General features: G+C 42.4%; 1 protein-coding gene and 1 long non-coding RNA gene across 4 annotated transcripts in view; one reads left to right on the top strand and one right to left on the bottom strand.

Annotated features, from left to right (window-relative positions):
- Window positions 1-27,480, top strand: part of LOC107224470 (fibroblast growth factor 17) — a 98,498-nt gene that overhangs the window by 41,886 nt on the left and 29,132 nt on the right. Inside the window, exons 1-2 of one of the 3 annotated variants that reach the window (XM_046742948.1) lie at window positions 4,246-4,925; window positions 5,025-5,874. The exons of 1 other annotated variant lie outside the window; for it this stretch is intronic. In XM_046742948.1, the coding sequence (XP_046598904.1) occupies window positions 5,855-5,874 (20 nt within the window). In that variant the 5' untranslated portion in view covers window positions 4,246-4,925; window positions 5,025-5,854. Of the gene's footprint in view, window positions 1-4,245; window positions 5,875-27,480 lie in introns of those variants that run through there. One more of the 3 variants, XM_015664533.2, reaches the window with a different exon arrangement.
- The window catches only part of LOC124295009, a 58,819-nt gene continuing 32,165 nt past the window's right edge, over window positions 827-27,480 (bottom strand). Inside the window, exon 2 of the long non-coding RNA XR_006904912.1 lies at window positions 827-991. This is a non-coding gene — a long non-coding RNA (uncharacterized LOC124295009). The remainder of the gene's footprint in view (window positions 992-27,480) is intronic.

The following is a 27,480-nucleotide window of genomic DNA, read 5'->3' as shown; positions in this document are numbered from 1 at the left end:
TCGGGATTCCGAGCTGCAGGGCTTACGGAGTTGCTGGCAAACAAAGGATGCCAGGCGTCTTTCTATGATTTACACTTGGAGGTATAACGCTTACCGCCTCGGTGGCAGGTAGTTGCTACGCAAACTGCACCTCTTCCATGCTCAAAGGTATACGGCAGGTACCCAATACTGCGCAACTTTGCATAGTCCGATGGTACCTTAAATAAGCTTTCCCTTATTCCTGACCATGCAACAAGTTCCCAAGTACCGGCAGTTGTCACCTTCGGTAATTAAACTCGACCCTAATTCCCGCCTTTCTCACCCCTGCAAAACCGCACAGCTCGCGTACCTGCAGACCGCCCGACCTTATCTTATACCTCGACTCGAACCCCTCCTCGGCTTCCTCGTGTTCTTGTTGTTCTCTTCTCGGCTTCCGAGTCTGCGGACCTTAATTTTGCCTCTTTTCAAGTTTTTCGTCTGTCTATATTGTAGTAGATTATTATTATACTTAGGTATGTATGTGTGCATGCGACACTCTCCGCAGGGAGCCGAAACTTCAGACTAGACTCGTTTGGTCTAGATCCGTGGCGATACGACGTCCGTGACATGCTTTGAAAACGATCGAGCGAACCGATAAAACATTTTACACTTCGGGTAGTTCGGTCACATCATCGGAATTGAATTCTTTATATTATGGAGAAAGTGGGCGGATCTATTTTTCACTATCAATCCAATTCGGTCCACAGAGAGGGAAGAATAAATTTATGTTTCTTTCTGGAAAGAAGGAGGAAAAAATGTGTATACGCGGACTGGGAATGGGGATAAACTTTGTTTTACATTTTCAGGATACAATTTACAAACGTTTATTAATTAATCAAACAATTTTTCATCATGGACAAAAATGTTACGAACTGGTGTCAAGTCTGTATATTTTGCGATTAATCCTGAGCTTAAGACTCTAAGCCCACACAGCCGACCCAGGTCCAGAAGTTTTCAACGATCCGAGGCAAATCTGAAAAGTCAAAAAGACAATCTTGAATTTCAGTTTACATTTGTAATCAAGAATATTGCTACACGTCGTCATGGAACGGAATAGAAACTCGTACGTGAAACGCTTCGCATGTCGCACACTACACGTAAAAAAAGAAACGAAAATATCTGACGAATGAATATAAAACCAAGAAAAAACTGAAACTAATTAACAAAGTGTGATAAAACGAAGTATTACGCTCGCGACGCAAGGCATGTGAAATGCGCGCCGATTTACGTGTGTGACGTTATACCTCACGTAGGTAGATTGTGTATCCCTGCACGCGTGCATTCGTCGTGCAGCGTGTCATGCGTGCCTGTATGCGTGCGTGGGAGGAGGCGAGGCACGAATTGAGAGGGGGGGGGGAACTGTAAGTTTGAGACAGCAATTTATTCGTATCGTACGGTGGTACAAATAATACAAGGTATGTTGAGGTAATATAATAGCTCCGCTGGTCGTGCAATACTTGTCCACGTGTATAAAACTGCACGTAATTGCACGCAGGCGTGCAGCTCAGGCGATGCAACGGATATCGTGCAGCAGTTCGAAGACAGAAAGAACGATGAAAGGTAATAATCGGAAGTCAATAATGATGATAACGCAGGTCTGCAACAAAAAAATCGCACTGTTTTTTTTTTTCATACTGTTTCTTACAGATTTTACCGAAAACGGTAAAAACACTCAAAAAGTTCTCATTTAGAGTGAAAATCCCGTTTAATTCGAAATCTGGTATCCTGTTCTTGATTCTAAAAATCCTATGCAAAAGTGATTTCTTCCTGTTGTTTAATATGTATTAGAGTTAGACTCGAGAGTAAATACAAACAGGGAAACAGAAAATGGAAAGCGGAAGCGTGTTCGGAAGTCTATCAAAGAGAAGAAGAAAACGTTTCGTAGATGAAAAGAATGAACACGAAATGCTAAATACGTTTCATAAAGAAATTGTTCGTTTAATTTTATAAGAGATATTGTTTAGTTCATTGTGCAAAACGGTGATTTTTTCATTATTATGCTTTTTTTTATGCAAACACCTCGCATTTTGCAAGAATATTTCACGTGATAGAGGGAAATGGAAGTAATTTTTGGATTCAGCACACTCGACAACATGTAATTTAAAATCTCTTTTTTGCAGACCTGTGTTATGGAATAATTGATTATCTATCGTGTAATGCTTTCAATATTTCGGGATGTGCTTTTCCTCGTCGTTTGTCTTATCGCACGCCAATTCCACGTCTCCAGCATCACTTCGGCTATCATTCCCCCCTTCGCAATGCATGCACAATCAATTTCGCGGCAATGTTCAATCGATTTTTTACCTAAGCGTGCAGCCTCTCTTCTCTCTCTGGATCGAACAAAGTACAGGCGGCGGCGGGCGTTGCGTGTCGAACGTCTCGGGCGTCTCGCGTGCCATATTCGTACGTGCGAATAACATCGCGAGACGTAGCAAAATCACTGCGCGAATTGCACGTGCGTCGGTGCTTGTGCGAGAGTGAGTCGTATACGCATTGCTCCGAGGGCCGGGGTTTGATTCGGCTCGTTAGTTCCCCCGGCAAAGTAATAGACAACCGTTTCATCTCTAATATTGTTGTGTAAGTGACGTTAAATAAATAATTATGGATTTCACTGCCGCGGCTGAGTAAACGGTTCACATATAATATTTATGTATACACTGACTCTGACGCAACGGTGTGATTATATTGTCAATGCGTCTAGGCGATATGAAATCTTCATTAAATTATCCAAAGCTATAAATTTTTCTTCCTTATATATTTCCGTTTTCTTCTTTAATGATTCTTGCGTAGTTGTATATTGTCGTCTTAAATTTCACCCGTGGGATATCCGTAATCACGTTACACGTATTTAGGTTATCTGAAATTAGGAATAATCTCATGATTGTTGTGAAAAATTCCGCGACGATTGCTATGAAACGTCACATCCACGTGCGACGGAAATTATATTTGTTTACTTGCGTATCTACATTCTCGTTCGTAGAATAAGGAATATTAATAAAAACGAGGGAAGGGAACGGCAGGAAAGAAAAAAGAAGCAGACCGTAAATGGTTGCGGTTATAATTACTTTGTTTATTCAAATGTTTGATAATCTCACATACCGCGGCCTCAGTGATCCCCAGCGAACGGAGCGACTCGGCGACTTTTCAAAGCCTCGTCAATCCGTCCGTGGCAAAGGATTCTCGTCGTTAAAACAGCATTGTAAAAGCAGTTTAAAGAGCATCGATAAAGTTTTCCCCCAGTTTCTGTACAAGTCAAGAGTACATAATCAAGACGGAGAGTCCGCTGACTCAGTGAACTCCGTGCTCTATGCCGGCCATGAACTGCGCGCCAGCACAGAAGAAGAAAAAGAAACTTCGTTATAAAAACAACAACAACAACGATAATAATAAGGGTGGAATCGGTGGACCGCATCAAACATAAAAAATAGCCACCAACGGGTGTGTACATGAGACGAGGTGCAGTCTAAGCACGGGCAGAGAAATCTGGGAGCAAAAAACTTGCAAGCAAGTATACGCGCCGATGATAATAATGGGGAAAATCGATCCCGATCTCGATCTCGTTCCCGATTCGGACCCCGTTGGTAAGAGGAGCGAAAGCGTGCGTCTCGTCGAGCCGCGCGGCGCGGAGTGGAGTCGGCATCGACGTGGAAAGAGCGAAGGCACTGCGTCGACGGTAGGTTGTAGTAGGTAGTAAGTAAGGAGGGGGGGGTTTCGGACTCGCGCGCCTGGCCAGCGCCGAGTTTAGTGGTGGGTGCCGTGTGTGCCGGCAAACTTACTGGTTGGCAGTTGGCTCACCGATCACTCGCCTAACCCTAGCCTCGCTAGAGCGCCTACCGAAAATCAGTGATCCCCACCGGAGCCCGGGGAGAGTCAGTACGCGTTCAACCGTGATCACAGCAGCAGCAGCACTACCACCACCGGGAATTACAGAGTCCTTGCCGTCGTCGCCGAGAGTTGTTGTTGTTCTTCCTCTTCTTCTTCTTCTTCTTCTTCCTTTTCTTGTCGCGTGGTGTGTGCCTCGTCGGTTTGTTTCCTTCCTCGCGACTCGACAGCCGTGGTTGAAAAACGCGACAAGATAAATAAAACAAAAAAAAAAAGAAGGAATAACGGAAGGAAGGAAAATTCTTTCTCGCGACTTATTATTATTTTTTTTTTTTTTAACCTTTCACTTCCTTTTCTCTCAAAGGATTACTCGAATTTTCGTTTCATTTTACTGGTGGTTTTTTTTTTTTTTCTTGTTATATCTTTTTTCCAACACTTTGCGAGTGCCGTCGTACGCTTCGGATATTTTTTACCATGCCCTTTCCACTCCCAGTGTCTAAATGACCCGATCCTTTTTTCTATCACGTTTTCTTCGCCGTCAGCTTACCGCGCGATTTTAGATCGCGTTTGAACGGTGTGTGAAAAGTTCGCAACTAAATCGGTGGTTGTTGGTCACGGACGGAGTTGATCCGGTGATTGATAAGACAAAGAAAAGATAAGTAAAAAGAGAAACATGCGACACGTAAACGGTGAATGAAAATTTTACGCATTTGCTATAGAAATGTTTCGTGTACGTGAAATAATTGTATCGTGGTAGTGGTTTCTTTTGGTTGTTTTGGTAAAAAGTAATCACTCAACGAGTATATAAATTGACATGTTGGAATGATGTTTAATATTGTTGTGAAATTATTCGTTTAAAAAGAAAAAAAAAGAGTAACATGCCAAGAAACATCGATCTGTGATTGATGCTGATTTCTTTTTATGTATTTACCGTTCTCTTTATCGAGTGGCTTGTTTTCGTGGCTGCTTGTACTAAAACTACATTGTTTGTGAACGACGGCGAAGACGGGGAAAATAAACGGAGAAGTTGTACGAGGAACGTGTTACAAAGATAATATCGATCTTCGATTCGATATTGTGCAAATGTGAGCCCCGATTCGATGTGGATTAATTAACGTATCACATGCAGCTTTGTGCACACACACACACATGCATACCTGGGATTGAATTATTTTCCGTTACAGTTCTGACAGTGAAAGGATACTAGTGGTGATTTAAAAAAGTTAAATAATAATCGATAATAGTGCGCCGAACTTGGTATTACAAAATATAAAATGAGGGAACAGTGTGACGTCGACGTTGTGTTTATTACTATCGAGTATTATCGAAATTTCTTTGCGATAAGAGAGATCACGTGCAACGATTGAGAAGTTTTATTTATCATCGTGAAACCGGCCGAACACGTGCGAGAGAATTTTAAAGAAGGAAAATCGGAAGGATTTTCCGTGTTAAAATAGGGACGAAAATCGATTATATATCCGTTCCGCACCCTTCTTCGTTCAACTTCACTCCGCTGACGCGCGGAATCGGGATGAAACGGCGAAACGGATCGGTGGGTAAATAGGAACACTGCTAGGCGGTATTACGCAGGCGCGAATCACGTGTCGGTGAACGCGGGTGTGGAAATTAATGTAGAGCGGAAAATGGGAGGGAAAAATCCGATTGTCTTTCGTTCGGTCGACCGGAAACAGTGCGTGAAGTGAGAAAAACGAAAAGGATAAAGTGAGACAAGTCCGACGGATAATTATTTATTACGAATTGCGAGGAGCTGACAGCCGACAGTGAGGAGAAACAGAAACTCTCCGAAAAAGCTCGAAAGGTTCGCTTCGAGCCGAGTTTTTCATTCCCCCCCGAGCTTCTCCGTCGGAGGTGCGAGCGTCGCGACGTCTTTCACACTGCTACCCGGAAGGGCGACGGAGAATAAGGGCGGTACGTCATCGATGTGCGGTTTTTGAAAGCAGCTTGGAGGCCAGCCCGACGCAATGCGTCGACGCTGCTGACGCAACGCGCCTGGATGCGTCTCACTCTAAGCACGTGAGTCTTTTTTTTTCTTTCTTTATTACGTAGGTACAATTGGCCGTGGATTACGAAACGAGGAAGACGGCAAACAACCTTGGCTACGTTTTCAGTTTCTCCATTTTCGCGTTGTACAGACGTTTGTTTCTCTGCCAAGTCGCCAAGTCTTTGGCTTGTGGAATCGAAGTTGGTTACATGATTTTTAACTACTTCAATTTCGTAAATCGTCGTAAAGCAATATGTATGCACTGATATTTCGACGTTGACGTTACTAACCTCAACTTCTTCGAAACTTGATCAATTCACTCCCTTAACTATTCTGTAAGTGTGAAAAGTCACACTCGTCTGTTAAGGGTAAATCAACGGGTAATGTAACGGGCAGCTTTATCCGTGACAAAAAAGTTCCAAGACAATAATTCAATCTTCGTTATCTTTGACGAAGTTGAGACCCACAATGAGTTTAAGCCTGTTGGAACTTGCGCGATTGCGTATTTTCAACGTGTTTCCGTCCGCCATTGAAAATGCACCTTTTACGGTGTGAATTTGAATGCAGTGGTTGCATAACGGTACCCTTTGCGGACTGCAGGGGTTCTCAACGACGGTTTTCGAGCCTGTAAACCGAGACGAAAGTCGGGTCGAGCAACCCCGCGTGATTTCAGGTCCCGAAGAGGCAAAGAAAGGCGAGAAAACATATCGGGGGATGCGATTGTAACGAGGCGTGCTACTTGCAGTTTTTGCATCATACGATAAAAGACGGAGACGAGGAGACGTAAAAGAATCGGACAAAACACTGGGAGAATAAAAGTAGGCACGAGGAAAAAGGCAAAAAATTACACGGTGAATGAAAGTCGAAGGAAGAGAGGAGAAGGAAAAATAGCAGCCGGTCGTCTCTTAATCCGCTTCTTCTTCGGGTTACGAAACTAGAAGTCGGGGTGCGAGCCTTTCCGTTCTTTTCTATCGTTCGTAATTTCATGCCTCGAATTCATGCATCCATGCGTGCATCGTGCAGGGGAGCCGCATTTCTCATTCACCCCTTTATTTCTCACCATACATCAAGATCTTAGCCCTCGACCAACCTCCCTCCCTCCCTCAGTTCATCCCTTGCATTTCGAACGACACCCTGTCTGTTGTTGTTGTACCCTGTAGTCGTTTGGATCGAAACTTTCCAAGTGCGTTTGAAAATCTTTATTACAGTCTGGTCTCACTTTGCTTTTTCCTCCCAGTTATTCGAGGATGGTAAATTGTTGCGAAAATTTTTAAAGCAAGGCAAAACACCAAACAAGAAAACGCCGGAAGTGAAATATTTGAGTTATAGTTATCTGAGCTAAATTACAGCGAAATTTATTCTTTCTCAACACGCAATTTTCATTAATTTTTTTCGTGAATTTCATTAGTCTTCTCCCACAAGCTCCCATCCTCGATTTTTTACTCCTGCTCGAGCTCTGATCGAGGATCGTAATCCCCCAGCCGTGTGTTTGATCTGCCGATAATCCGCACGCAGCCTCCTTTGAGCCGAGACAAAGCCGTTTCTTTTATTCTCTTATTCACGCATTCATTCGCTCACTCGTCGACCTGACTGACTGCAGTTCTCGCGGTTATATTACAACCCCTTCGAAAATACTCTGAAAAGGGTCTGGCTCCTTTCGACAAGGTTCTCACCGATATTGCGGACGTTGCACTTTGCGGACGACGCAACAATTCGTTGCAATTCTTCGATCGTGTAACGTGTCGGAGTCTTGTTATATTCGTTTATTCATTCGTTAATATTGGTTTTGACAAATCATTTATTACTATTATCACAATGTAGTTCATTATTTACTTTAACACCTGTACATTGCCAGTATTATTAAGTCGTGTAAAAATTTCCAGCTTTAATAAGCCGAGTCGGTTAAACTAAACAATGCACTTCTGCTCAATTATTGCATCGAAATTTGAATGAGACTAATGTTGCGACGATACACGTGCAGAATTCAATAATCCCCCGTTGTGTTAATCGATTCGTAAACTGGATTTCGTAAAGAAAAAAAACATGTACACAATTACCGAATTATATTACTACTGCTATCTCGCTGTAGACGATGGAAGTAATATAATACGGAGAGTAAATACCTCCCGTCAAACGATAGAAAAAAACATTGTGAATCCAACGATGCCGAAGTACGATAATAAGAAATTTTAATCATCGAAGAGCGAAGAGTGTGTTTAATCTGCTAATACAAAATGAGCGTTGAATCGTGTAAACCAAATCCTTATTAAATCTTACCACATTATTATACAACAAATATTACTTGGTAGGAAATTTACCGAATTATTAAAAAGCACTTTCAAAGCTCGCGAGGAAGGGACGGAAAGAGGCGAGGATCGAGCCGTCGTATATACAATACATATGACAGTTCGATTGTGAGAGGCACGTAAGCCACTGTGTACGGAAAGAAGTTTACTCAGTTTACTCCGCCCACGCCCCGAGGTTGTGAGGATGCAGAGCCTCGTTCGCTGGCCGCGTGCAGTCCGATACGTAGGTACGTACCTACCAACCTACCTACCTTCTACATACCTACCTACAGGACTCAGAATCAGTGTCTTACCAGCCAGCTTGCCTGTACCTATGCATATACAGGCTGCGCGGTACGTGAACAAACAGATTGGCTCAACTTACTTTTACTAACCCCCTGCCGCGGTACTTTCCCATGGCGTGCGACTTTACGACGCTTGCTGGTACCCCGCCTCCACCCCCCCCCCCCCCCCCCCCCCCTCAACGTCCCTCTTGCCGCGCTTTGTACCTCCTATAATCACGCCGCAATGCACCTGCTGCTGCTGCTGCTGCTGCCTCTGTTGCTCTTGTACAACCGCTGCTTCGAAGGTGAGCGCTTTCGCTTACTTCAAAGTTATGGAAAATAGGGGTGACATTCTTTGCAGATAAACGTCGTCGTTGCACGGTGGTTCGTAATTTCATCCACTCGTATGTCGTTCGGTTTAAGTATTTTACGGTTCTATTTCGACAGAAAGTAGCCTGATTTTTTTACGCAGGACAGAAATATAATTAAAGAAATTTTTATTTAATTTTGTCAAGCGTATATTAATATTAAGATGTATTTTACATTTATAATTGAAAATACATTTTTGTGTCACTTAAATTTGACATATTTAAAACCCGATTGAAATATATTGTTCAGTGTAGGTGACTTATTAGAATTAAACTATGTACTCGGTTGTTTGCTTGTTTGTTGTTTTTTTCCATACGAGAGTAATGATTATTCGACTTATTTTTAGTCAGATCGTGAGAGACGTTGATTCGTTTTAAATCGCGATCGAAAAATCAGATGGCAATGAGATTTGTAAGTGTGTGATTGACGTTTGTAATCCTCGGAAATCATCGCGGAATTACAGGTGTTAGATTTCGAGAATGAGTCGCCAATCGGTCGTCGAAAGACTTTTTTAGTTTTATTCTTTTGTATGCTTTTTAGTTACCACTCTTGAAAGGAAATTAGTGTTTAATTATACAATACGCTGTCGAAATCGAACAAATAGTACATAATTGCAATTGTCGCATATCACGTATCGTCAAATTCACTTGGTTGAAACAAATTTCGACCAAACTGGATATATTTTGTTTATACCGTTTTTTATTGCCAACTCTCGAATTTAACAGGCGTGAAGTTTGTATTTGTTTTTTCAAGAGAAAATTGTCAATTCGCAACTTCAGGATCGTCTGAAATTCCGTAATTTATAATTAAAGCAAAACTTACCGACTCACATTACAGAGACTGAACCCCTTGAAAATCGTTCTAAAATTGTAAGTCAATGGTTTCTGCTTTAATCTTTTTGTTACGTCAACGTTACTCCCTTCAATCTCGTCGAATTTGATGAGTTTCGTAATATCTCGTTCGTTATTATTTTAAAACGCAGTTTTCCCCCAGAAAGAAGACGATGTTTCCATTGCACAAATATGTTGAAAAGAAAATTGGCGAACGTCGCGCGTCATTCGGAGGGTCAAAGTGAACCGCCGACAACGTTGCAACAGCAACAACGGTATAATAACAACGTAGGTACGGTTTTCTCTCGACCTACGCCGTGCCACCATGTCAGGATGAAGAAGCAAACATTGTAAATTCTGGACACATGTGCTAATATATGATGAATAATAACAACGAACACAAGAAATATCTTAGCGTTACGTTTATACTCTTCATGTTCGTCATCGTTGCTGCTTCCTTCTCTCCTCTCTTGCTTGATAAACCGCGGCTTCCACTCGACATCGCAAGAAGACAAGTCGCCAAGTTTCGTTGTAATATTGCTGCATGAATCTCGTGCAGGTAAAAGATTTTCTCTCTTGTACATATATTCAGAGTTCTTTTCCTCTATCCTTCGAGTACGTCTGTCTTTGTAAAAATATGTCTACATTTTTCATTTCATTTCACTTCTGATTATTAATTTTCACAGTCTCTCCACCATTGTTACTTTCGTTCCGATTAGATGATTTTATTAATTATCACTCCCGTAGGTGGGAAGTTTTATTGTTTTTCACACGTATTTGAACATTCTTCAAGCTTCGGTCTAAAATTTCGGGACGCTTTCAGACACGTCTGAAACGCACGGTCGCGTCTCTTATCATCGGAAGTACCTACACTCGTTATGTACTCTCTCTGCACTTATAGTTTGTCGGCGGGTGTTGCAGTTTTATAATGTCTCCGCTGTTACAGAAGTGGAGAATGCAGCGGGCAGGGAGGTTGGTGGTTGTTGACTCGGTATACGTGGTTCAAGATTAATTATATTTACATTCGCACGGTTCCGCAGCTCCGCACGCTGCGCAAAACGGGTGCAAGGCGTCCACGTTGCTCTGGAATTCGCGCTTGCGTACTTGGAAAGAAGAAAAAAAAAAAAAAAAAAACGTGGGAGCAAAAAAGCAAATAAAACGAGAGAAAAAAACAACAGCAAGAAAGAATACAATAATTACATTCAACACGACGCATGTTTAAATTCAGCGTCGCTGTTATCACAGCAGCTTGAATCGCCGCAGTTTCTCCGCCGTTTTTCTCACGCCAATTTTTTTCACCGAGACTTCTCGCTTTGGAGAGATTTCTCAGTCTTGCGTAACTCCTTGATCGTCGTACCTACGCGCAGGTAATAATATCCACGTTGAGGTTTCAGCGAATCGCAAATGCGAAAATTATTATCACCTTACGCTTAGTTATTCGTCGTATTGAAGTTAGTGACGTTATCGTAACGATTCATGCTGACGAAAATGCGTTGTTTCGCGATTTTGAAATTGCCTGAAATTCAGGAAAATCGTAATAAAACAAAACACACTTATATTTAAAATAATGAAGTAAATAGAGATTGTTTCCGCAATGCTTCTTTGCGACCACGTTGCTAACTTCAACCTCTTTTAGTTGTTACGGACTTCTAGGAGGTAGAGAAAAATTTGCCGAGTCGCGATCTGCTGCAACTGGGCGTTGAATTACCTTCATGCGTGTTTGCACTCTGCGGTCACTCTCGCTTTGCACTCCCTTTCAAGAACCAACCTTACACCTATTACCCTTCTACACGCATATTACCTCCGTACTTCATCTCCGGGCCGATGTATTATTTGGCGAAATTATACTGTGAATTTTTCAAGGGTGTGAAAAAATAATCAACGAATCTGACTAAAGAGCGAACATTCGAGAAAATGAATCAGACGTCAGATGTATTGCGTAATTCGAAATTGAAAATATGTTTTTCCGGCGGCAATATTGGCGAAAAGAAGAGGAAGAAAATTTAATTTAATTATCCCTGTCGGAGAAAAGAAAATAAAACTACTCGCAATAACGAAAGTGATACGTATAATCACGTAATCATGAATCACGGATCGATCGGTGCGGTTTTCAACTCTTGTAATAAAATAATTTCCCCGGCTACTTTCTATTCGAGATTAGACTATCCGAAGCAAATAGCTCGAGGGTTTAATGTATCGGAGGAGGTGCCGCAGGTTTTACACCGCATTAATATGTACAACGTAATCTGTATGTATTTTGTTGAACGGTGTATGCACACGCCTTCTCATATAGGTATATTATAAGTATACCACAGGCGTTTCCATGTAATAACCCGTAATGTAGAAAAATAATTTGCTTTACATGCGTGTATACGTGATATCGAGGCGTAAAGTAAACCAGCGGGTTAACACATTCGTACATTTACAGCACACGGGTGTACAGATTTACGTATAGGTACAGCGTCTACCTTATACCCTATACCTCGTACCTTGCACCTTGCACCTTATACCTTATCCCTTATCCCTTATCCCTTATCCTCATATACATACCTTGTACGTAAAAGCGTAAACGCTCTCGCAGCACGTTTCATTATCATATCAAGTTATACACGGTATATAATATAGGTATGTATATACAATACTGGCACCTTGTCAAATATCCCCGACCGTAATCGATAAATGTTGCACCTACCTATCTCACACGCGCCTGGGTATAATATAATAATCGGGCACCGAATCGAACAACGCCTGCAGTAGTAATTTCCCCATCGTCGCGGTTGAGGCGCACGCATGAGACGATAGTCGTGATCATCGGCCCCGCCTAGACATGCTTCTCTACCTCTTGTTCCGCTCTTGCACTATGCCATGCCACTTTGCCCGTGAAAGCTGCCAGATGCAGCATGACAGGTTGAAATATAAAATTGGGAGAATAGAAAGAAAATTTTTCGAATTGCTTCAAGTAGAAAACCGACGTTGAAAATCACTTTCTTTGTTTCCTCTTTTTTCTTCAGTGACAAAGTTTTTATATCATTCTACTTTTTGTCAAAAATTTGATCGATCGAAATTCTTGACTAGTCGCGACGATGTTACCGAATTTTTCTATTTGCCCATAACACGAAGTCTGTTTGTCTTGTTTGCTTTCTCGACATTTTTTTTTAGGAAATAAATATCATCTTTTCGAAATTGATTCTGTTTAATAACCTAAAATTTCGTTTCAAAAGTAAATTTTCTTTTTTTTAGATCCAACGAGCCTTTTTCTTGAGATATTTTTCCCGCATGTCTTGTTTCCGCAGACACTTGCGCGACATAATGCAGGATAATTTGCGAACATTTGACGCTTCTCGCATCATCCTCTCCGGTGATTCGCACTCGGATAGAACGCCTTTGCAGGTAATAACGCGTTTACCTGTGTCGAGCCGAGTAGCAGCAACACAGCGATGCTGAACCGCCGGACTACGGTGTGCCCCGAGGTCAGTCAAGGTACCGCAGGTGTTATATACCTACGTTTTACCTACTCCGTCGTTCTCCTCGGTTTCCCAGGTTAGTTTCGTTCGTTGCACGAATGAACCAACGCGATCCTCGTCGTCGTCGTCGTTGTCGTTGTCGTTGTTGGGTTTTCTAGGAAGCATTTGACACAAATACCTGCCGTAGCGGTTCTCCGCCTGCAGCAAGAGCAAGAGCAACATCAGTAGCAGATACGACCTAACATTGACGAACGCTGCGTTGATTTTCTTGTTTTTCTTTTTTCCGTCGATGAAAAAAAGGGAAGAAAAATCACGAGCATCTTTTCCTGATATCCCGTAATTCAACGAAACGGAAATTCACTCGATTCGACTCATCTCACCGCGTGTCTCGAGAATATCAGTTTTCCGATCTATCTTGACGAAGGGTTATAGACGGATAGAGATAGATGCTCGTTACCGTACCTGCACCTGGAAGCTCTGCGCGGCTTTGATTGCGAGTAGCATCGGCCTTTGACGCGATTTGGATAATTCCGTTTTCCTGATTGGATTGCGATTGCACGATTGCATTTCGTGCCTCGCACATGCGGACCCTCGGAGAATTTTGTTTGACAGAAAAAATTACGAGGCTGAAGTTGGCGGTAACGTTCGTGTAGCGAAAGGTTGAAACAAAAATTACTATTTTGCACATTTGGCATGTTTGAAGAACTCGAAGTTGCAAAATTTTGCAGTTTTTTGATGCTGTATTAACAGTTTAACAAATTTCGTATAATTCTAAAATTGCAAAATAACGACTTTTTCCAAGGGTGCATCATTACAGTAACGTTACAAACTTCAGCCTGATAAAATATTGAAGTTCAACGATTCTGTGTCAGAATATTACTATACATATATAATACCTTAGTCTGAATCATTATCACCTGTAGTACAAAATTTATCTATTAATTATCGCTTGTATAGATCCGGGAGGCGCGAAGTGAAATAATTCCTGTTCAATTGATCAATCATTCCTGAAATTTCGGGAATCCCTGCGATGAGATAACAATTAGCTATACGTGTATAGCGTCGATTCAGACGTGAGGCTATTACGCCGTCTGCTGGTAATTATCGAAGCAGTTAAACGGCCGGCTAGGTGAGAGTGACGACAGTTAATTTTTGGGATATTCCGTTCTATTCGGTACGCTGGATCGCAGAGATTTCGTTGTAACGGGCCCGATGATTATGGATTCGGCGATGTCGTTATATTATGTTTGGCGACGATTCGTTGTACACACCGAATAGTTTAATGTTAATTACAAGCGTTGCTGGTTGGCTGCATGTGTGTTGTGTTATAAACCGCTTCGTTCAGGGTATAATTGACAAGAATTTCATATGCGGTTATTTTCGTCTACTCGGCAATTTATCGACGCATATAATGTATACATACGCACAACAAATTATAATTTTATTTACAACACATATTTTCGCGTATACTTGCGAAATTGGACGTGTCCCGTAGGTTCTTCGAACCAACCTGACCCACCGCCTTACTTGGCGCCTTTTACGCGCGCTCAAATAATAAAAAAAAAAAAGGAAGATATTTAATATATGTATAAGAGAGAGAGAGAGAGAGAGAGAGGGGCAAAGCGCGATTTTACAATCTTGTCGTCCAATTCGCGGTTTCAAGCGTCAAGCTGTGTGATAATTCAATTAATTCGCGCGGTTCAAAGATTTTCAGAATTCCAACACCGTAACGAATTTTTCGAACCAGCATTCTTGGTATGAAAATAACCAGGCGCAACGGTCAACGAACGTTTTCCATGCGTAATTATAGTATAAAAATACTTGTTGTAAAAACGCAAAAGATGTGCAATAAAAAAGTAAATTTAAATTCACGCTCTGCAGAGCTATACGTATAATATAAATATAACGAACTGCACTGTTAGACGAACTTCCATAATCGTTGGGTAAAATTTCTTGATGAGAATTGGCTGCGTTCGCGCATTTTCTGCACGCGTATCCGGTGTGGATTTCGTTTCGTTTCTCGCTGTACAGTCTCGCGCTCAAAGCTTTGTGCAGACTGCAGCGAGTGGTTCTCCTGCAGTAGTTGCACCGTGTTGTGCTTGTCTACTTTATTCATCGTTTACATTATTTATCGTTACATCGTTCAAGCTATCTCTGAATTATTTGCAGAGTGTCGCCCGTCATGCGATCTTCTATGATCTCCCTGTTTTTTTCTCGCTATCAGAATCAGCGATTCTCGCACGCAGTCATTTTTGCCAATAACGGCTGTGATGAAAGTGGTTCGCGAGAGGCGTAGCATGACGGTGCAGATTAACGATATTGGTGCTGCTTCGCACTTCGTTGCGTAATTCCGTACAGCACTAAATTTGCGCGTGCAAATATTGTGTAGTTTTTTTTTTCCAGGCACCTACCTAGTCTCCGCGGGCTTTGTCTTACCTTTCCCAATTACTTGCCAAATTTTAAGTACGCTTACTCGCGCGTATCCGTCTCTTGAAGCCACTAGAAAATAAAATTTCATAAAGAAAAACTAGGCAAATAAATATTGGAAGAATAAAAAATGTTAAAGAGAAGAAAGAGGCAGATGAGTGAAATACCGTGGAATTAAGAGTGCCGGATATGACAGACAAATCCTTCGTTATTGCCATTGCAAATATTTGACAACATTAACGTTGTCTGTGCGATTTACTATGGCTCAAAATCGGCCTCAGGGTTAGTCCGGTAGTGTAATAAAACGGTACAGATATATTGTTTTTACACGTTTTATGACGTTTGGTAAAAAGGAGCTTTATTATTCACAAGTAGAGATTGTAATTTATTTCTCTATTGTTTGTCGGCGAATCACCGAGACTTATGATGATGGAATTAGAATCTTAACAATGAGGCAAATTACTGTAAGATTTATGAGAAAACTCTCTCATGCGTGCTTGTCATAGTATAAAAGCTAGACGATTGCGTGTGTGGTTATAGATCGATGTCACAAGGTAGTCCTCGGTTCGCATATGAACAAGTAACGTCCGAGCGAGGATCGATTGCGATAAATTATTTGCACTGCACGCGAAGGATCGAAATGTAATACCTGTTATACGGCCGACAATTTGCTGATTCAACATTAAGAAATCACTCGCTGTAATGTTATACGCCTACTTTGCGATTTGGCAAATCAGTACGTAACATCAGAGCGGTTTTAAGACAGTGTTCCTCATGCCTTAGGAGAGTTGGAAGACTGACAGCAAGTCAAAGAACAAACAACAAGCAATGATAATAATCATCAAGTGTCGCGAAAAGCGCTTGCACGATAAGGAAGTCTAACTGTTGACAAAGTGGATTGGACAAATCTTTGACGTGAAATACTCTAAGAGAGGATCGGATGGGATCAATTCTAAACCACTTACGTGGTTAGCGCACTCGACGCGATACACGGGAGTCGTGAGAATGTCGCTAACAAGACAGACCCAGCCAGGAAGAGAAAGAAGCGTGCGATTCTCGTTCGAGAAAAAGATAATAACCGGGAGTCTGTGACTCGCCATCTTATCTCCGTTCTCGTATCGTCGAGACTGATTAGAGCGCAGATTCTGTGATTTCGCACCCACGCCGTCCGCGCGATTATTCTTGGATCCGCCAAGCGTTCACCGAATTTCCCACTCTCTTCTCACCACCTGAGTAGCGCATGGCCTCTCAAAGGCCATTCGAAGAGCGCGAAGAGACGAGATAAATATGCAAAACACCGTTCATTTATACCGCCGGCGCTACCAGAATTACGCAATGCCAAATGAAATTGACCGCGGACGATGGATGTCGATTATACCTGCATGGATCAACTGTTATACCCACGCAATTTCGCACGCTGGTGAACGGGCTCCTCATCTCTAGCCTCTGGCTGTCTTTGGTCATGGGTTTTTCGGAGTTGAGATAGTGATCGTAGGCTCGGACCGAGGCGGCGACCTGCGGCGTCGGAACGATAATGATTCGATGTGAATCAGTTTCGGGCTGAGGCGCCAGTGAGATGATACTAGCTGGTGAATAATTGACACTTTTATACAGTCGCGTTCGGATCACTCGAGCTTCGTCTTCTCTAAATGTTCATTTACCGGTTCCTTCACCCCACAATTAACACGAGCAGTGCTTGCTTCACTTGGAGAATCGAGGAACAGCCGGAACGTAACGAGGATTTCGGACCGTTTGACGAACACTTATAAAGTCACTTTACTCATAGTATCGGGAATAAAGTACCCGAAGGTACGCCGTTCAGGCGACGGACTCGTTGACCAGTCCGCTGATGCCTATCGTTGGTTGATCGAGCCCACTTAACTTTGATTCAATTAAGAAATCCCAACCGCACGTAGTTTGAAGAGCAAGCATCTAGATATCTTTGGATGAAATTAGACCATCACGCCTAGTGCGTATATAATTCGATTCAACGGATGGCTTGAACAGGGATACGAAGACCGAGCAGCTGGGAACCATAAAGCGGAAACGATGCTCGCGGAGCAGATCAACGATTCGTTGACTTCTTCATCGGTGACAACACCGTCACTGATCGTTCCAATCTACGCAGCATATGGTGTCGTCCTCTCTTATCGTAGCCCCAAACCAATCCCATCTAAACAAATCGTTCCCCAAGATGTTCTCATATCGGTGCCGATAGTTTCGCCTCATTATATGACCCAATGCGTGCAGTAATTTGCGTTACGATGTCTCAGCTCCGGTCTATTCCTGGACGATCGTTGGACCTTGATTTCCCATTTTCTGTTCCTTTTATTAATTTCAATCCCTTGTCGAATATATATCCCGTCTCTTGAGAGGCGAGCGAGTTTCGATGTGACGCGTCGCTTGCACGCGTTCGTACACACGCGTGTATCGGTCGGATCGTATCTTGATTGGTAAAACCTACATACTTATCGTGGTACAAGGTACGCGACGGAGTCGGTGGACGCAGGACGCGATTGGCAAGTCGCGCGGGAGTCGCTTGATCGTTCGTACCTTGCTCGAGGATGGTAGTCTCGTTCTGTTCGGCATGGTGGTCGAGATAATTGCTCCTCGCTCTCGTGCACGGTTCAATTAAAAAGTCAATCAACCGACCCGCCCGTCTGACACAGCTTCCACGCACACACATAACAGGGATATATCGACGGAATTCGGAGATCATGCGAGACGTTTTCGTTGGCATTTTTTCCCCGGATCAATGTCAACTAGGCTCGGCGATTTTTGACTTGGAAATACCGAATGAGATGACTGAATGAACGTAGCTCTGTGCTACTACTGTAAATCAGAAGAGTCTTGAACGAAAGGCTTATATTCTATTTTTGTTTTTAGATTTCAACGTTCAAACGTGACTGCGAATGTGGTTTCAAGTGAATTCAATGATTTTTGAGAAGTCACGTACTTTGAATTTACAATTTGATTTAGTGGGATTTCCATAGTGAAGAAGGTTTCATAGAATCATTAGAGATATCTATTGCAAAGAGATTCAACTCTTGTGTACCTTACACTTATGGTAGATTTTAAGTGATATTTCTATGAGCACTTGATGGAATTTCACGGTGTTTCTAACACTATTTTCAACAAGTGCTATAAAAGTGGATTTCGACGGTTTTAACGTGGGAACAAGAAACTGTTGAAGAAAGATCAGGAGAAATGACAAATGACAGGAGTTGAATTTTCAAAATATGAGCATGTTCTTTTCTTTATGATTTACCGAAATTCAGACAATCCTAAAAGTGCGAATCAACGAAGTAACGATTTTTCGTAAACATCCATCAAATTGCAGTAACGTTACCAGCATCAACCTCGTCATCGTCATATGATGTATATCCGCCTACCGCGCGACAGAGAGACCAAGTTAAACCGCGTGCAAAGAGAAAATAAGGATCGGTGGTGCTCGGATAAATGGACGGACATTAGCGAGCGTGTAAACATGACGGCTTCTCCTCGCCGCCATTAATTCTCGCCAACAGTTCGCTCAGCTCGTTCTTCTCTCTCTCTTTCTCCTTCTCCCTATCGCCTCTTCCGTATTTCCCAACATAACCCAGCCTTACAGCAGGAAAATAATAATTACATATATAATTCATTTCCTTAACATCACTCGACGCCGCTTCATCGTTATCCTTATCAATCGTAGCAAACGCAACATTGGTTAAAAAAAAACAAAAAAACAAAAAAAAAACGAACATTTCCTTTTACTCTTTCACGGCGTTCATTCCGCGGTTGCGGTAGCGTCCACTGCGATTGGATAACGAGACGGTCGGTGTGTATCAAAGGCGACTACGCCCATAGATGTGCGGGAACGTCTTCTAAATATTTAGACCTCGAGAACTAACCTGCCCCAATGTTTTGCCGCTTGGTAAACGCGCGAACGGTGATCCGTTCGTTCCGATTACGTCACTGGGATCCGTGCGCCCGGCTCAGCGCGATTGAATCGAACCCCATTCGCATTTGCAATGGTTGTCTGGAGGTTGAGGGGGAGGAGAAAGAGATGGTTGCATATTGGTTACAAGGATAGGAGTTACGGCTTATCGCCATTATTCTAGCGTTACTCGTAGTCGTGAAGGCGGCGTCCGTTCGCTCCTCGTCGTCTCCTTGCTTCACCGGATCTCGACATGTGATCCGAGCGATCGTCTCGCGTCCTGATCCTCCTTCTCCTCCTCCCGGTGAAGAGAAACGGAGTATCGGGAGTTCGACGTCCTCCTCCTCCTTCTCCGTCACGCCGTCGTGATTCGTCTTTTCTGCGGAACCGCCGAGCTTTAACTGCGACAAAGTAAAGAGACGGACTCGGCGATTCTTCTCTTTATCATCCGACTTCTTGTCGACACGAGTTGCCGGTCAGCGGTAAAAGTTTCTCTTCTCTCGCGGATCGAACGGAACGGAACGGAATAGAACGGAACCAGACGAGACGAAACGGAACGGCGCCGTCGTCCAAGTTCTTGGCGACTGCAGGCTGATAGAGAGCGTCGAGGCGACGTCGAACCCATTCTTTCACTGTTCGGCAAAGTCAATTCGCACTCCGTATTTTCAGCTCGAACGGATGACTGGGGTGGTGGTGGAGCGGGCTATACGGAATCACCGTGCACGGTTCAATCAGGGTTCAGAAAATGTGGTGCTGGTGTTAAATGGTCCCGACACTTGCTTCAGGAGTCCTGATTTATAAGTAGGCACAGGTGTCTTCTTGTTCCCGGTTTCTAGTGTTCCTACAAACCTTCGACACTCGAGATTTCCGAGGAGTGCAAAGTCTCGACTCGAAAGAATGAACAGGGCCGTTGAGAATACCGGTTATCTCGACCATGTCATTTGGAGCTGAATTAATCGCAAACGATTTAAACTTTGAACAGTCGCCACCACTGTAGCGTCTATTTATACATATATCATGCCTCCAGGAGTATCGAGTGGGCAGTGATTAAGCCGTTTTGACAAACGCGAAATCAATTGACGTAAATCGCGAGCTCGCGCTTTGCTTGCAGGCTCGCAGTCTGCTGGAGTAGGTTATAACATACCGATGGGCGAATGGTTCTTTCTTATCTGGGGCGTCACGCTGGCCGGAACGATATCTCCGAGCTCTGTACAAACGGCAGCGTGGCAAAATCAACGAAAACAAGTCGATTATACGTGCTTTACGCCACATATATTATAACGTTCGACACAGCCGCATGTAAAACTGATCTCTTCGCAATCAGTCAGCTCTCATCTTACTTCTTTTTTTCCCCCCTTAGTGTGGTTCGGTCCGTTTTGCCAGAGCAATATATTCGACGAAGGTCACGCGATGGTGCGGCGAGTGTGCGATGGTCGAAATCGCGAATCTTCACATTTAGTCGTCGGCGAGTAGTCGCTCTTATTAAAGACAGACAGCGGTAATCGCAGCGCATACACTCGAACGAGGTTTGGAGGATGAAGTAACGGTGACCACCCACTACGGACACGAGGTGATAGATGTCTTGGCACGAGAGGCGTTATTGATACATCGGATAGTTAGCAATCAATTTGGTGAATTGTGGCTCTGAAAATCTAGCGCGCTTGGATCTTTCGTACGCATGGCTCACGCGTTGGAGCGACGGCTCCATTCGTAATTGGTGTTATTTTGTGGCAATTACAAGAGTTCAATCGGAGCCCGCGAATGCCGATAATACAGAAATAATAACCCCGTGCGAGGATCGGGATCGATGGATCGATCGATCGGGGGTTCGTCGTGGTTCAGTAACTGGTAATCAACCCGGTCGGGGTGTCTTGATGAATCAGATCTCTTTGCCCGGCAGGCTCTTCTTCTTCTCCTCCGATCTCTCTTCCTTCTTCTGGATCTCTCGCACACCGCTCCTCGTTCCTACTTCAACGAGCAAGATTTACGAGCCGAACAACCTCCGCCACCTCTCCGATCTTACTGAATTTATTCTCCAACGGAATCGCCGATACGTTGATACACGAACGCATCGAACGATCGGCGAGATGATGCTGGCAGGAGAAGTAATTGATTTCGACGTAATTACCACGTCCATCGATTCGAATCAACTGCCGTTTCTCCCGTTGATGCTGCTGCTGCCGCTGCTGCACACGTGCGCGTTGTACTTAATCGGGACGTTATAAGTATACGGTGAGAGTGTAAGAGGTAATAAACACTACCGGCAACCGAATCGTATAATTCACGAATGTTGCACTAGTACTAGAAATTACATTCTCTCTTGCTTATTTAACGTAATATTGAACTCTGTGCGATCATTATTTTCGAAACTACATAACTGGAACACCCAAAAGTTACAGGACTGGTACTTTTAGGTAAGTCGATGTTTCCGCTCGCTGCCTTCTTTGATTTTAACTTTCAAAATGAACAGTACATTATCAATAACAAATGTTTATCGAAATCGATCTATACTTAAAGTACTGTTTCAATCCCGAGATCGACGGAGCCGCGTTTCGCGCGCGCGAATTGAAACCGTTCCGCATGCGTCTGGGTTTAGAGCGATATGTTATGACTGGTCCTTTTACTGCCACAATCTGGGTCAGAAATACTCGCAATCGAAAATGCTGTTGCGGGGAATTTTGGCGGTGTAAAATCGCTCCTGCAAATTGTCAGCGGAGTATCCGCGTGCAGAAAATACCGGACGATGAATCTCGAAAGGGTCGAGATGTTTCGAGACTCGGAATTTTGAGACGAGGAAGAGCGGCTTTCGGCCGCGTTGCGAAAGAGTTGCTACGGGGCTTAGAGATGAGCTGCCGGTGCAGCGCAGCCTCGCTCCGCGAGACGGAATTAACATTCCGAACATAATTCGGACATAAATATCGTGTACCGTATATATAAGTTATGCAAAGTGTGATCAGCAGAAAATATCTGGTAATTACAATCACTTTGGGAGCCGGCAGCCCCGGGCCTTTTTCCGCCAACCCCTCGATGCCACGCCACCACGTGTACCTGTGTTCGAAGCTTTTAGCGAAATAAATTTGAAAGCGTACTTTTTTTTTTAATTGCAGCAAAAATGGTGTGGTGACTTTTTTTTATCTCTTTAAAGATATTTAAAATTACGGTCATGGCAATTGGTTAAAAAAAAAAGCGTCGCGATTACAACACTGGCTAAGATTTAAAACTAGGACTTGAGTCGGCCGCATTTTTTAAGATTTTTTTTCCCTATCCTTTTAACTGAAACGAAACTGCTAGACTGTAAAAAAAAAAAAAACCAATTCGTTCTCGTCGCTTTGTAAAAATTTTATACTACTGGTAACATAATTTTTTTTCTTCTTGTTTTGCATATATTTAATGAAAGATTTTGAAAGAATGTATTCAAATTTTGGTTTCACATTTTTTCCGCAAAATTAAATATTGGGACTCACAAATTCTGGTGGTTAATTGGTTAATTGATGCACAGGTACTGTTAATATACGATATGCTTTCGGATGCTGCATATTATCGAGAAGAGATAGAGTAGGTATGTCCCAGATTCTTTCTTTTTCTCAAATCGCGCGTCTGGCTCGTACGATCGGTGCTATTGGATAGTGAGTGCATGAAAACTGAGGATGATAACGGCGTGACAATGCGAGCTTGATTGATCACGATCCCGCCCATCTGTAACCATAAACACGTTTCCAATAATTAATTGGTTTCCGGTCTCTCAGTTTACTGTTACATCGGTGGGCACTGCAACAGTCTCCAGATTGGCCCATTTTCTCTTTCAGGCTTTGAAAAACATAACCCAGTAGCAGTCGATATCATTTTCTTTCTCTTTTCTCACGTCCCCGTTATGAACCTGCGAGCTTGATTATTACTTTGAAAATTGTTACAACAGTCATTCTATTAGCGGCTGATCATTTACGATACGGCTATACATATGTATATTGATTTCTTGATATGTCTGCACTGAACGTAATGGAAAATACTTTGGATCCGTATAATCGGACAGGATGGTGCTAAATTTTCGACACTCGTATAAATTATTATTAATTTTTATTAATTAAAATTGGGATCAATACAGCAGTATTTTTTTTTCTCATTTTTTAAACAGTCGACGTTTCTACGTCTTATACATTGTTTTCGAATTAATAATTTTTATCTCGTTCCCGATTAATGGATCTTGAATTTGTTGTTAATCAGAGTTTTTCTTTGTTGAATACTGTAATGCAGGGCAATGTAGGTATTCCCTCTTAAGAGAACGAAAGTGTTCTCCATTCGTAATGACTAAACTTCGAGTCAAAGAAATCTCACAGCATAAAATAATGTGCGAAAAAGTGTAACAAAGGGCAATCTAGTATAATGTACAGTATTGACATATAACGATCGATTAAATTTTTTTCATTTTTCAACACTGTCACGTAATCCGTCCCTCCCTCTCCCCCGACCAACAAGCGTATATAATCGATCAAGCCGTTTGCCCACTGTCAAAACTGTCACACCTAGGTGTACATGTGTTTTCGAAACCCACGATTCGAGAGCCAGAAAAATACGTAGCCTTAGGTAGATCTCGTATAGTTTCTTTTTCCAACACTTTTCTGAATCCACTGGTTATATTGTGAAACGCGTGAAATTAAAACATGAACAAAAAAAAAAATATATATATATATAAATATATATATACGTATGAAAAATACCAAAAATTGATAATTAGACCATAAAAAAAGACTCAAAAAACCAAGTAAGAAATCAAAGGATCTTTTTTGCTCGTTAAAACTGCTCCGAATGCATCCTGCAAGAAGCGTCCGGGCGTCGTCGTCACGACGCCTCCGGCGATATGATTGAATCGGAATCGGCTGCCTGCACAAGGAGCTAGCTAATTATTTATTATCGATCATTGTCCTTTAAATATATGACGATTTAGCTTATGAAAATTACAATTTCGCCGGGTTCGTGAATCGATCTCATTGTCAAATCTTTCGCGTCGTATAAAAGTATATAGATATAAACTCCAGCTTCGATTCGATCGATATAAATTCCACTTATGCATTAATCATTTGCAGAATTGCAGGTTCTTTTCCGCGAATAAAACACTCACACTCTCGTCGATTCTTCTCGTGTATAGATTGCGAGACGACTTGCCGCACACATAGGCATAATTGTCTGATAATTGATTAATCGTAGGCGCCTGATCGGGGTATATATATAATATACATATAACGAGAAGATAGATACAAAAGTTATATCTACGTATATCGTACTGTGTACGAAGCGTGTCGATGACGGTTTGTCGAAGGCGGCGAGGAGCTAGCGACAATTATCTTATCTGCAAATCGATAGACAGAACTCGACGAGATGTAAAAATACCGGGATATGTCGTAAGCGAGGAATTCGCTATGCAGAACTTGCTCTTGGCCCACAATTTTGCGGCACGCCTAACGCGTGTGCGCAATTGGGTCGTATCCTACTTGTTTCATTTATTTACTTTTCTTCTCTTTTTTCTTTTCTGCAATCTCTTTTACCACGCACTCGAATAGTTGACGGAAAATTAATTAGGTCGTATTTTATCCTTTTCCAATTGCAACAAAAATTTATTAATAGCTTGTACGTCTGATCGAAAACGACAAAGTTACGAAGGAATGTATCGTAGCAGAAACACCTAAAATTAAATTACACATATTACATTCGCAATTGTAACTTTGAATAAGAAAAAAAAAGAAAAAAGAAAAGAATACGCGACAATTGTTTCATCTCGCATCACCAAATGGGCATATTTTCAGTCGAAAATAAATCTCAGGATAGAGGTTAATCACGTTAGATCTATGCGAGAGAATTGCGCGACGATTTTTAGGTCCGGGAATTATCGAGTATAGAGAGTCACGTGGTCCCGCTTATCCGACGTCGTTTAATATCACATACTTGTACCCATGTACCTGTATAGAACCTGCACTATATTACGCAATATATAATCGGTTCCATTACGGTCATTCCAGAATGATATCTCATCACACTCTCTCTTTGCGTCGGCTAATTGAGCCGTAATTGTCAGCTATCTCTGCGTCTTCTCGTATACCGAATACGTGTACGTGTATATACATATCATTTTATACATATACATTTATATATGTATATATACCTACGGAGTCACACGTGTATCGCGTGCGTTGTCACTTTTCCATGATGATTGACGTACCCGGCTTAAACGAATGATGGATGAAGACGAGCATTCTCTTTTCCACACTCCCCATGGTCCTCCTCAGCTTGCCTGGAACCGGCGCCGCTTTCTGCCCCCCTCCCGCCCCTCTTGCATAGGCATAACGTCTATATTTCTCCGTCTCATAGACAACAGGGCGACGAAGACGACGACGATGGAAAGATGAAGAGAGAAAGAAATTAGAGAAGAATTTACAACTGTCATTCACCGACGAGTTCACTAATTAGTAATCAATGCTGCTCTATCGGTTTTGATAATTCTACGGACCGCAATTATAATCGTTATATAAAGATATGTAATTAATCATATGTATATATACATATATACATATATACATGTATACACGTATTGTATAATGCATACATACCTCTTATCGAGATATTTTTCGACAACGGAAACGCACGCGGTATAGCTAATTGTCAGGTAGTCGATTCATCGAGATTGTCAGGTACGTAATGTATGCTAATATGGTACTGATTTTGGATTGAAATTTTATCATACACTCTTGTTGCCTGGTAGTAAAAAATGACGTAAACAAGGTCGGAAACTTGGTTCACAAAACCATGCACGAAGAAAATCAACCTCACGTGTACTTAATTCCTCAACCCTACAAACGGAAACTTTCACTTTCGAGTCACCGCCACTTTTATTGTACTCTATAAATTCGTCTTCTTTGTAACAAGCGCATCAGTTTTGTCGTTTTTGTAGGCTAAAATGGCGGTTACGTAGGCAGGGATTGAACCGGGGTGCGTGGGCCAAGGATTAGAGATTCTGGGTTCTTGCAGGACGTGATTCGTCAGGATATACAGTACGGGGAGAAGGCTTTTCGTTCTTCTTCTTTGGTGGTATGAAAAATTGTTTTTATTCCTCACGCTAGCGGTGAGTTTTATCGTTTTATTGCACCGGAAGAAGAGCAAGAACAAGAAGAAGAAGAAGAAGAAGAAGAAGGAGAACCGCCTGTCCTGTTCCTATTTTTTCTCTCAATTCCTCATGTCGATAAAGTAGAGTCTCAATTCAGTTCGAAGCGTCCCAACGACTTATACAAAAAAATTTCTATTCTACCCGGAGGCGATTTCTCGACAAAACGTCATTCGGTCATTTTAGTGCAGCTATAATTACGGCAGTCACCAATTTGCGACAGTCAATATAACACCTTCAGTGACGTTCATACGCGGTTGAACGTCGAGACCGGCAAAACTTGACTAAATCGGTATAATAACCTTCGCAATGCTCGCGTACATCCCGACGATCACTTCACGGCTAAAAGAATTTGTGCAAATTTGAAAATGGTAATTTTTTTTTCGGTGGCACCGCGATATCATCAAGTGCGCGTTAACGATTAGCGTTGAGTATCTGTGTGTAAAGAGAGGAATAAAAAAAAAGAAATTAACTAAAAAAGAAAACCAAGAGAGAACTCTTCTCACCTGCACCTCTAGCTGCTCAGCTGTTGACGCACCGAGTTATTGAGCGAATAATAATTGGCGAGTTCCATTGATAGGAACGGACGGTGGTCACGTGGTTTGCAACCGCGGTTTCACGTGCGTTAAATACACACGCACACACACACACACGCACGCGCACGTTACACGATTGTATGTAGTACGGATTAATCGGTAGTCGGTAGAGCGGGTGGAATATGGTCGTAAAAATGCATATAACAAGAGGCTGACCACCTGGACAATCATACGGTTATAATATTATAAGAGCGATATGCCGTGTTACAAATATGCACGTATAATACGCGCGAAAACAATCGTATCGGTGAATCGGTTTCGCGTTCTCAAGGCAATAATGTTTTAGCGAAATCTTGACGCCTCGTGCCCTTATCGCC

Source organism: Neodiprion lecontei, chromosome 6 (genome assembly GCF_021901455.1).
Source record: "Neodiprion lecontei isolate iyNeoLeco1 chromosome 6, iyNeoLeco1.1, whole genome shotgun sequence".
Taxonomy (NCBI): domain Eukaryota; kingdom Metazoa; phylum Arthropoda; class Insecta; order Hymenoptera; family Diprionidae; genus Neodiprion; species Neodiprion lecontei.
This window is presented reverse-complemented; position numbering and strand designations above follow the sequence as displayed.